Source organism: Carlito syrichta, unplaced genomic scaffold (genome assembly GCF_000164805.1).
Source record: "Carlito syrichta isolate Samal-C Ts95f unplaced genomic scaffold, Tarsius_syrichta-2.0.1 Scaffold315848, whole genome shotgun sequence".
NCBI lineage: Eukaryota > Metazoa > Chordata > Mammalia > Primates > Tarsiidae > Carlito > Carlito syrichta.
In genome coordinates this window covers 861,996-873,974 of record NW_007259944.1, presented here as the reverse complement: position 1 = coordinate 873,974, position 11,979 = coordinate 861,996, and the positions used below count along the sequence as shown (strand labels likewise).

At 49.0% G+C, this 11,979-nt stretch overlaps 1 protein-coding gene across 4 annotated transcripts in view; it reads right to left on the bottom strand.

Moving 5' to 3' along the window:
- NFATC2 (nuclear factor of activated T-cells 2) overlaps positions 1-11,979 on the bottom strand; it is a 144,062-nt gene that overhangs the window by 112,194 nt on the left and 19,889 nt on the right. For 2 of the 4 annotated variants that reach the window (XM_021706668.1, XM_008073457.1), the window contains exons 2-3: positions 9,755-10,270; positions 3,187-3,358 (exon numbers count right to left, since the gene is read on the bottom strand). In XM_021706668.1, coding sequence (XP_021562343.1) covers positions 3,187-3,358; positions 9,755-10,257 — 675 coding nt within the window. In that variant the 5' untranslated portion in view covers positions 10,258-10,270. Of the gene's footprint in view, positions 1-3,186; positions 3,359-9,754; positions 10,782-11,979 lie in introns of all 4 variants that reach the window. The other 2 variants (XM_008073455.2, XM_008073456.1) reach the window with 1 other exon arrangement.

The following is an 11,979-nucleotide window of genomic DNA, read 5'->3' as shown; positions in this document are numbered from 1 at the left end:
TACCACGCCCGGCTGATTTTTTTTTTATTTATTGTAGAAATGAGGTCTCGCTGCCCAGGCGGGTCTCGAACTCGCGGGCTCAGACAATCCACTCACCACAGCCTCCCAAAGGCGCGGGATTACAGGCTGAGTCACCGAGCCCGACTGAGTGTCTGTTTTTTTAATGACTAGCTATGCTAAAAATCAAGGATGAGCGTGTCTTATTTTGAAAAAATACACTCTGTTCAAATGATTGTTTAAAATACTCCGCTTTTTTTTTTCCTGAGTCAGAATCTCTGTCATCCAGGCTTGAGTGCAGTGGCACGCTCACGGCCACTGTAGCCTCTACCTGCTGGGCTCAGGTGATCCTTCCGTCTCAGCCTTCCAAGTAGCTGGAAACACAGGCACACCACCACGCCCAACTAATTTGTTTTTATTCATTGTAGAGATGGGATCTCATCAAGTTGCCCAGGTTGGTCTCGAACCCCTGGGCTCAAGCAATCCTCTCGCCTCAGTCTCCCAAAGTGCTGGGATCACAGGCATGAGCCACCCCGCCCGGCTCACCATCTACCTTAACTACCGTGTTCCATGCCCAGAGCTCCATGCACTTTTCCTTCGAACCCCAGCTTGTCATTCTACCATGTCAACGTGTCTCACCCCCCAGACCATGAGCTCCATGGAAGAGACCACAATTTCTTTCTTACTCTTCGTTGTATTTCAGCATCAAGCACAGCACAGGGCACAAACACAGCAAGCAAATCCGCCTGTTGGATGGATTGACAGAAACACACAAAGACATCTTGGACCCTGACTGCCCAAGTCCAGGTACTTGAACTGAATCTCCTGCCCTGGGTTGTTTGTCTGTTTGTTTGTTGAGTTGGGGTCTCACTCTGTCGCCCAGGCTAGATGCACTGGCATGCTCATGACTCACTGCCACCACAGCCTCCTGGGCTCAGGCCATCCTTCTGCTTCAGCCTCTCAAGTAGCTGGGACTACAGGCATGCACCACCATGTCAGGATAATTTTTTGAGTTTCTGTAGCGACAAGGTCTCTCTGTGTTGCCCAGGTTGGTCTCTAACTCCTGGCCTCAAGAGATCCTCTGACCTCGGCCTCCCAAAGTGCTGGGATTACAGGCATAAGCCACAGCGCCCAGCCCTCCTGCCCTGGCTTTATGTAATATCTCAGTAGCCTCCTCAAAGAATCCCCCTCTCGAATCTGCTCTGAATGACTCTCTCTATCACTACCAAGAGTTTTGACTTTAATACACAGTCTCACAGCAAACCAGGAGGTTCCCACCCTAAAACAGATATACCTAGACCCGAATGATATGCAGTCGTTCTTTCACAAAAAGCCATTTTCAAGCATGACAGAGTAACTAGTAACAGACCAGTCCTCCCACCATACAAACTCTATGCCAGGACAAAAGCACAGAAGACAGCTTTTAAGCATGGACAGCAGGCAGCAGGAGAAGCATGGTCGCCAGAAGCCCACAGGTGAGCTACCTTCACATCAGCTCTCTGCCCGGGGACAGCTCCCAATCAGACACAGCAGGGCGGGGGAGTTTGAGCAGAACACCATAGTCCTGCTGGCTGAGGAGGCAGAGCTCAGGGCGCCAGGCTGCAGGAGCAGGTAAAATCTGTGGCAAGGTCTCAGAGGGAGGAGCCCTCAAGTCCTTGGCCAAGGGCTCAGCTGTGTGAGCACAGGGAGAGACTGTGCAAGGTCTACCAGGAAGAGGCCACTTCAGGATAAAGAGGAGAACAGAGAGATTAGAATGGAGCGGGGCTGGCATATTGGAGTTCCACCCACCAGAGTAGAGAGACCTCACTGCAAAGCATTCAAGCAGGCCAGGCCACATATCAGGAATAAGCACACGTCTCAGAGGAAGGGGTACTCCAGACCTTCCCTAACAGGACCCAAGGTCAATCCTCAACTAGCTTCACAGAAAAAAGAGTTCACAGGCCTAGCCCCATCAAGTTAGAAATGCCTTGGGCTTTCCACAGATCCACTCTAACAAAGTGTAACATCAAGCCTACACAAGTTCAAGGTGATCAGCCGGTAATTGAGCTGTCTTTAGAGGAAGATAATAAAATCTAGAGTCTCTACTGGAATATCCAGTGTACATTATCATTGCAATGGCAGAATATAGTCAACAACTACTAGACAAACAAAGAGAGACAAAAATGTGACTCGTGGTAAAAGGGGGGGAAAAATTCAATGAACTGAAACAGATTCCAAGATGGCTGCGAAGTCAGATTTAGAAAAAATAATTATTGGGATTTATAAATTCTTAATATTATCACAGAATTCCCTTACCAGGGGTACACACTCAAAGAACCTATGAAGATTTGGGGATCTGACTTTTGTTTGTCTGGGTTCTACTCATGTTACATAGCTTCTAATTAAGTTGTTGCAAGGATACTCAACAATCTAAATTCTTCTAGGGGGTTCTGATGCACACTGTGGATTAAGACAGCCATCTGTGGTTAACTAGGCTATATAATTAAAAAGAGTATTCCAACTCTATTTATTTTGAAGAAAAAAAGTACACTTGTCTACTTATTTTGAAAAAAAATCTGAGGTTAAATCAAAAGCCACAGACATAAAAGATATTAAGAAAAAACAAAAGGAAATTGCTTGTAGTATAATGTAAAGCTTAAAAAAACTCAGAGCACAAACTATATTTACACAATGGTATCAAATATATAAATATATGTTAATAGAGATTGCCATGATTGTGAATAGAAAAAACACAAAAGTAATACATTAAAATACTAATGCAGCCATCTTGGGTAGCTTGATCATGTGTAGCTTAAGTTTTTCTTAGTTTTCTCTATTTTATAAGAGCATATTGATTTTCCTCAGTGGACTCTTCATCTGAAATTTTTGGCTTCAGAAGCTATCAACACACAAATCTCTGCAAAACTCTAGCAGTTTTTCAATCAGAAAAAGAAGGAAAGAAGTATCTTGGTACATGAATATCATTTCTAAACTTATTCCACTCAAGAAGACTCTCCCTTGGCCCCTGAGTGGCTGGACTTGCTTCTGATACAAATTCAGTCTCAAATTTCTCATCCCTCAAAGGAGTACGAGGCTGAGACACAAACCCCAACCTAACATGCAATAAAATATGGCTTAGCAGAAGTGATAAACACCAGTCATGAAAGAATTCTCAACTTACGAAGCTGACGTTAGAATTCAAGTCCATACCTGAACCACAGGGTGGCCTCCGGTGGGAGCTTTGACAGCCCCGCGGCTACCTTCTGTCTCATAGTGGGCTCGGTGATGTGGCTTGGGCTGTACCTCAATCCGCAGCTCGTAAGAGCCCGACTGATTGGAGAGTGGCCACTCAAGTGGAGGGAGGGACGCAGTCACCGGGATGCTGAGGAGGAAATGGAATTCGTCATGTGTGCAATAAACCAGAATCAGTCAACTTGTACAATAATTGTAAATGGCCCCTTTTCTGAACATCATGGATATGGCCACATTCTGCTTAACAACAGGGATGTATTCTGATAAATGCAATTAGAGTGTACTTACACAAACCTGGGTGGCATAGCTACTACCCACTTCCACTACATGGTATAGCCTATGGATCCCAGGTTGCAAGCCTGAAGTGTCCTGAATACTATAAGCAGCTGTTACATAATGTGAAGTATTTGTGTATCTAAACATAGAAAAGGTAGAGAATTACAAGGCTTTTTTGAGTTGGGTTCTCACTCTGTCACCCAGGCTGGAGTGCAGTGACACAATCATGGTTCACTGCAGCCTTGAACTCCTGGACTGAAGCAGACCTCCTACCTCAGCCTCTCAAGTAGCTGGGACTACAGGTACATGCCACCACACCCAGGTAATTTTTTTTTGTAGCAGCAAGGTCTCACTGTGTTGCCCAGGCTGGTCTCAAACTCAGGGGGTCAAACAACCCTCCTTCCTCGGCCTCCCAAAGTGCTGGAATTACAGACATGTGCCATTGTACCCAGCCAGTATTATAATCTTAAGGGACCACCCTAGTATATGCCGTGCATCATTGACTGAAACATCATGCAGCATGTGACTGTATAGAAACAACATGCTGGATGTGGAGGAAGCTCCCGTTTCTCCCTACATAATCCGTAGGGTTGTTCAACAGCAGGCATGCTTTTCTTTGCTTTCTCTTCCATCTCAATGAAGTCAGTCTGACTGGCTTCTCAATTTATGAAGCTAATGTTCATTCTAGCATGTTTCTAACTGTTGTAACTTCTTTTCCTCTGGAAATTTTGAAAAGCTTCATCTCCTAAACAATACCCCTTAGCAAGAATGTTTTCCTTCCCCAAAAGAGTGAGTGCAGAACGAGGAATATTTATGTGGAAATCAGAGGCCCCACGTGTGCCATTAACTTGCTGCATAACTTGAAGCAAGTAACTTCACCTCTCCCACCCACGATCTTCTATAACCACTTGGTAAGAGGACCAGAGGGCAACTGAGGGCATTACAACTCTTGGTTCCATGTCTGATGAGCTCAATGAAAAGTACATTTTGGGGAGAGGTCACCTTCTTGACCTTACTTATCAGGTCAAGTTGTTGAACATGCAATCACAGACAGGCATCTAGTTTGGCTATGGATGACCCAAACCACTCAGATCCCCAATGTTAAATGAAGAGAAATGTCAAGAACACAGCTAAAGTTACACAGCCAAGTTCAAGCGCCAGCTCCACCTCCAGCTACCTGTGTGACTTTGGGCAGATGCCTCTACCCCCTGGGTCTTAGTCTCCTCAAATGAGCACACTGAGCTCATACAAAGAGCTTAGTCCAATAAGTGTTCAAAAAAGATTAGCTATCACTATTTCTTCCTGTAATACATATTTCAATCAATGGTTATTTCCTAAAGACTATCTAGCTTAGTTATGGTATTAGATAGACATACCTTCATATTTGAGGTTGTAAGATCTTTGAGGGCTTGCATTAAATTTCATTTTCTTATGTAGTCTCAATGCTACTGTTATGGCTTGACTGTCTGTCCCCTCCAAAACTCACATTGAAATTTAATCCCCAATGTGGCAGTATTGAGAAGTAGGGACTTTAAGAAGTGACTGGGTCATGAGAGCTCAGTGCTCATGAATGGGTTGACAGGTTGATGGACTAGTGGCTTTATTTATTTATTTATTCGAGTCAGGGTCTCACTCTGTTGCCCAGGCTGGAGTGCGGTGTCATGCTCATGGTCACCATAGCCTCAACCTGCTGGGCTCTAGTGATCCTTCTGCCTCAGTCTTTCAAATAGCTGGAAACACTGGCATGTGCAACCACACCCGGCTAATTTTTTGATTTATTGTAGAGACAGGGTCTTGCCAAGTTGCCTGGGCTGGTCTCAAACCCTGGGCTCAGGCAATCCTCTCACCTCTGCCTCCCAAACTGCTGGGATTACAGGCATGAGCCACCACACCCAGCCTGGTGGCTTTATAAGAGGAAGAGAGACTTGAGCTGGAATGCTCAGCCTCACCGTATGATGCCCTGCATCACCACAGGACTCTGCAGAGTCCTCACCTGCAAGAAGGCCCTCACCAGAGACACCCCCTCGACTTTGGACTTCCCAGCCTTCAGGACTGTAAGAAATAAATTTCATTTCCTATAAATTACCCAGTTGCAGGTGTTCTATTATAAGCAACAGAAAACAGACTACGGACTAAGACAACTACCCAGCACATACTAGAGGTATTTGACATGTAGCGAGAATGATGTCATTTAAGAGTTGACTGAGGCCCTGAAGACCTGTCTAGACCATTCCTTCTGCACCTCCAAGAACATAAAGACATTTCTCTAAGATCACAGAGCAGGACACGGCCAAGGCTCCAATGTACATCTCTTGGCTCCAAGTCCTGTACACCGTCACACCTCCACACCACTCTTATCTTCCCAGTTTATTTAAAGTAGGTCCAAGAAAATGTCTCATTTATGGAACAATGCTCGAACCGTGTCTGACATTTGACAGGCTCTGAATATTCAGTAGGTGGATGAACGGGAAAATGAATAAATGAATGAGGGAGCAGTTATATTTCAAAGAAGCCCTGTGTATTCCACATAATCTTGAATTACAGATGTGTGGATTTGTGTCGCTGTGTTCTGATTTTTCACATGTGGCAGAAATCATGACTCCAATCCGCATATCCTTTCCCACTTAGCGCAGGGCTCCTGGGAGCTGATGCCAGCAATCGGACTTAGCTAAGCACTTGTAATAAAGCCAATTATAGCTCTCCTCTGTCCCAGCAGTACTAAGGAAAGAGAGACGGAGCAGGAGGCACTTTCACAAACTCCAGCAGTGCCAGAGTCCAACTCAAACACACAATCCGACTTACAATTATATCCTCCCTGGGCAAGCAAACCTCCACCCCTCTTTTCCAACCCAATTGCCTCCAGAAGCCCCTCTGACCCTGCAGTCTCAAGGTGTCCAAAGTACCCCTGATTCTACCTTCATGACCATGCCAAGATGCCTTCAAGCTTCTGCCTGCAGCCAAGGGGCCATACGGGTCAAATACTCTTACCCGTATCATATATGCAACTAGGAAGTTTTAAAGATTGCAAAAGAAAACTCATTAATCGTTTCAGCCCTGTATCAATATCTTTTAAGGGATCAAAACATTTACTGAGATCACTCAGCGTGATATTCCCAAGTTTCAATTTATAATTATTTGATTCTGAAATAGGTATTGGCACCAAAACAGTCTTGAGAATTAAACCCTCTGAGCCAGCCTGAACTTTCACACTGAATTCCAGCCCTCTGCAGAGTGTGTAGACACCTGAGATCAATGTGATCAAGAAACTTCCCTGAACGCACCATCCTCTCAACCTCATAGAAAGTTCCTGCAAATATGTCATTGGTTGGCACAGATTGGTACTTGCTAGGGACTGAAGGAATCTAATAATCAGAATCTCTCAAATCAAGATGTGGGATGGAGAGGAAAGGCTTTCATAAAGCCTCAGATAAATGTTCCACAGTCTTCTTTTGATCAGTGTCCCTCTCCACTCTCTGTCATGAAATAAAATCATGGTTTGGAGATGGGTCTGCATATGTAGCAGAAAAAATGAGAGCCAGGAATCCTCGATTCCATTTTCCAATTTGGTCATTAACTAGCTGGTGACCGTGGGCCTGTCACTTCACCCCTCTGAGCCCAAGTTGTTCTTGACACTCCAGTCACAGAACTCAGAACTCTGTAGTCAAACAGCCTTTGAAATTCCTGCATATGTCCACAGAGACATAGCCTGTCTTTTAACAACCTTTATCTCAGGGCATATAGACAATTCAACTCAGCAGAGGACTGGAACTCAAGCAGAATTCCAGGATGATTCTGATTCTCAAGACTGTATTTCAGTGTCAAATACCTATTTCAGAAACAAACAAAAAGACTCTGAGCAGGCCTGCACATGGACACCTATTTAACTTTGCTAAACCCAGAAACTCCTTTTTTTTTAGTTGGAGTCTCACTCTGTCGCCCAGGCTGGAGTACAGTGGCATGCTCACGGCAACCACAGCCTCAACCTGCTGGACTCAGGTGATCCTTCCACCTCAGCCTTCCAAGTAGCTGGAACTACAGGCACACACCACCATGCTGGCTAATTTTTTAATTTATTGTAGAGATGAGGTCTTGCCAAGTTGCCCAGGCTGGTCTCAAGCCCGTGGGCTCAGGCAATCCTCTCACCTCGGCCTCCCAAAGTGCTGGGATTATAGATATGAGCCACGTGCCCGGCTAGAAACTCCTTTTTTAAGAAATGGCCATTGAGCCACTGAGGCACTGGTGTTCTCAGGACCTGCTTTGGAGGAAATGCCAGACCAGATGCCCCCGTGGTCCACTGTGGTCTGGTGCAGAGCAGGGCAAAGGCCAGTGGGCGGGGTCATGGCCACCCTCCTTCTCACATCCGGTAGATGGCTCCACCTTTATTTATGTGGGGACTCAATTTTTTAACTGGGAAAAATAAAAAGCTTTCATTTTCTTTTTTTTCTTTTTTTTTTTAGAAAGTAGGATTTATTGAGAAGACAGAAAAGCTCCCACAGTGGGAGGGGACCCGAGGGGTTACTCTAACTTTCATTTTCTAAAACAAAGAACAGTTTGAAGACCGTGGGGGTCATGGTCATGGCACAAGTTTTCCAATTCTTTGTCTCCTAGAACAGATAGAACAGCATCTACCCTTATCCTGTGTGCAACTCCATGACAAAGAAGATAAAAAATTATACCAAGCCAGGCTGATGTGAGACTTAAATACACAGAGGACAGTTGCCCCTGGTTCAGCACCAACCTCAGATCAAACATATTCAGAAAAGAATAAAAAAATTCCAGTTCCAAAAGATACCCTTTGAATTTGCCATGCTCCAAGCCCCACGCTGAATCCTTGCAAATTAAGTGACATGCAGGCACCATTCCCTTGTTATAAGTAATCTAGAGATGCCTTCAAGTGTCTGGGGGGCACACACAGCTTACAGGCAGATCCTGCCCCACTTTACATAAGGGACTTGGGCACCCAGGGGTTTTCACATCAGCTGGGGTTCCTGGAACCAATCCCCCATGGCCACCCAGGAGCAACTGTTCTTAGAATTGTGCCTGGCACGTAGGAAGCATCCAACAATGTTAGTGGTTATTAATGTCACCGTCCCTACTCTACAGGCTGTCGGGGGCCAACCCCATGGCACGGGCTTATCAACAAGGAGGCATTTCATTTATTTATTTATTTCTGAGTCGGGGTCTCACCCTGTCACCCAGGCTGGAGCATTGTGACATGATTACGGCTCACTGTAGCCTCGACCTTCTGGGCTCAGGTGACCCTCCTGCCTGAGCATCCTGAATAGCTGGGACTACAGGCATATGCCACCATGTCCAGCTCATTTTTTTAGTTTTTGTAGAGATGAGGTCTTGCTATGCTGCCCAGGCTGGTCTTGAACACCTGAGCTCAAAGGATCCTCCCACCTCGGCCTCCCAAAGTGCTGGGATTACAGACATGAGTCACAGCGCCCAGCCAGGGAACACTTCCTAAAGTGTTTCCACTGTGATAACATCAGCTATTCCTTTGCTGAGCTCTTACTTTGAGCAAGTACATTGATTATACCCATTTGACAGATGAGAAAACTGTGGCTCAGAGAATTTAATTTCCTTCTCAGGGTCTCACAGGTGATTCAGAGAATTTAACTTCCTTCTCAGGGTCTCACAGCCAGCAAGTGGCAAAATCAGAAGTGAAATCCAGTCTCCTGACTCTGAATCCCATGTCTGTGATCAATAGCACTATCTCTTAAAACTAAAGCATGGGCATAGTTTTCACTGCTGGGTGCAGTGGCTCACGTCTATAAACCCAGCACTTTGGGAGATCGAGTCAGGAGAATTGCTTGAGACCAGGAGTTCAAGACCAGTCTGGGCAACATTCAGCAAGACCCAATCTCTACAAAAACAAATTTTAAAAAAGAACTGGGCAGGCATGGTGGCACAGACCTGTAATCCCAGCACTTTGGGAGGCTGAGGCAGGGGGATAACTTTGAACCCAGGAGTTCAAGACCAGCCTGAGCAACATAGCAAGAACTCCTCTCTACAAAAAATGAAAAAAAATCAGCCGCATGTGGTGACAGGCCCCTGTAGTTCCAGCTACTGGGGAGGCTGAGGTGGGAGGATGTCCTGAGCCCAGGAGGCGGAGGCTGCAGTGAGCAGTGACGATGCCACTGCACTCCAGCCTGGGCCGCAACGCAGGACCCCAACTCAAAAACGCAAAACCAAACACACAACAAGACTAACCCGGGGAACAAGTCGGCCGCAAAGCCCTACCCACCTGCAGATGGGGATGGCCGGCACCAGCTGCTTGGGCCACGTGGGCGGGACCAGCAAGATGGAGTCGGGGGCGGAGTTCCTCCTCTCCTCCTGCTCGCAGGGGCCCAGGAACTCCACGGCCGGGAAGAGGTGGCGGGGCAGGCCGGCCTTGGGCGGGGCGGCGGACGCCGGCGACGGGTCGGGGCTGGTCTTCCACATCTTGGGGGGGATCCCGCAGGGCGAGTCCGCGGCGAGGCTGCTCAGGGCATCCATGAGGACGGCGGAGCCAGCCGTGGGGGGGTAGCCGGCTGGGACCCCGTCGTCCCGGGGCGCCGCGTAAGACGAGGGCTGCGGCGAGGGGCTCCGGGAGCGCTGGGGTGAGGCTCCAGGCAGCGGGGCAACCAAGGCCTCAGCGCACGAATGCCTCCGCTTGGCACCAGGCGACGAGGAGCGGGAGGCCGGACGGGGCGCGGGCGAGTGGCGGCCCAGGCAGCTGTCCTCGGCGAGGCTGCTTCGAGGTGACATTATTGGCGAGGTTCTGGGGGAATAATGAGCAGGGATGTTTTGAAACTGGGGACACAGGTCGTCGGGCCCGCCGTTATTGGGCGAGACGCAGGGCGAGGTGTAGGGGGAGACGGTGTCAGAAATGAAGCTGGCCGAGGACCCGCTGCTGGCCGGGCTCAGGCAGAGTGGCTCGCGGTAGCCCTCGAAGCCGGGCACAGGCAGCGTGAACCTTGGGCCGCAGGCCACCCCCAGCGGGGGCTGCTCCACCAGCAGGCCAGCGTCTCTCCCACGGAGGGGCCCCCCTGCCTGCATCAGTTCGTGGGATGGAGTGATCTCGATCCGAGGGCTCAGGCCCGACGCCCCCGCTGGCTTGGCCGGGCTCAGAAAGTTCTGGGGCCCTACCCTATCCGGCTCTCCGAATCGGCCGGGGGGCTCGCCAGAGAGACTGGCAAGGGGGCTGTATGGCTTGAGGCCATAGTCCAGGACATCATCGGGGTATGCGAGTCCGGAGGGTGGGCAGGCGACCTTACGTGCATTCGGCTCTTCTGGAAAGAGAAGGGGGAGGGGTCTCTTTAAGCCTCCAAGACAGAACTCCCGAGGAAGCACGGTCACAGCTCGGGTTCTGCCTCGCGACTTTTTTTTCCTCATATCCCCACCACGCCAAACCCCACGCGAGAACCTCCGTCCCTCACGGAGAAGGACACGGAGGCCACCACCTTGTCCCAGAACCCTTAAAAAGAAGAATCACAGTTCCGGGATTCAGTGAACCCCCGAGAAGCGCTTTGTCTGACACAACCCTGTTCACGCCACCATGCACGCCCGCAGCAGAAACACACATATCATGAGGCCATTCTTACTCCTGCTATGCGCGCCACCCTCTGACCTGCCCTCCCATCTGGGGGCATGTCTGGCTCTAACCCCGGTCACAACTCATTACACAGACTCCCCAGCCCACCAGTGGGTCATGACCCACAGTTTGAGAAACCCTGATCAAGTCCTGTCGTGGTGCTCTGGGTGTGACAGGGCCACAGGACATGGAGGCTGCACAAACTCGGCATCCCATGGCACTCTGGGCTTAAATCCCAGACAGCCACACCCACACGTAAGAAGCAGCTTCATTCAGAAGCAGGTCTCCTGAATCGTGCCTCCCCTGGGCCATTTTACAGTTGAGGACACTGAGACCCGGAGACGAGGAGGAAGCCATCCAAAGACACAGAATGGGCAAGCTTGGGAATCCCGCAGTCGAGTCACTGGCCCCAAAAGTTAAGGTCATGACCACAGAGAGCCCCCCAAACTATTCGAACCAGTGCACGCAGAATGACCTGATTTGTTCTTTATTTCTGGCTGTCAGCCTCAGGTTTCTACCGCCACCTCAGGGGACCACCCACTGGAGGATGGGGTTTAGGTGGAGTGTCCTATGCCCCCACCCGAGGACCTCACCCCTCAGCACACACTGCGGGTTCCTTCTTAGCTCACCCCTAAGTGGCCAACCCCCATCTCGCTGATCCAGACCCTCAAAGCATCCTGCACAGGTCCTGGCACTCGGGCTGCTGGCAAACTCCCGCGGTGAGCACCCACCCTCTGCCCATACCCGACTCTGTCTCTGCACGGGTCCCTGTACCCTTCCCTTGGTTACACAGGCGGCCTTGGTGCCTCGCCCCACCCCGATCCACCGTAAACGCTGACTGCTCAGCTATCAAGACACAAACTGAATTCCCACACCTCCCATCCACTGTGTCCACC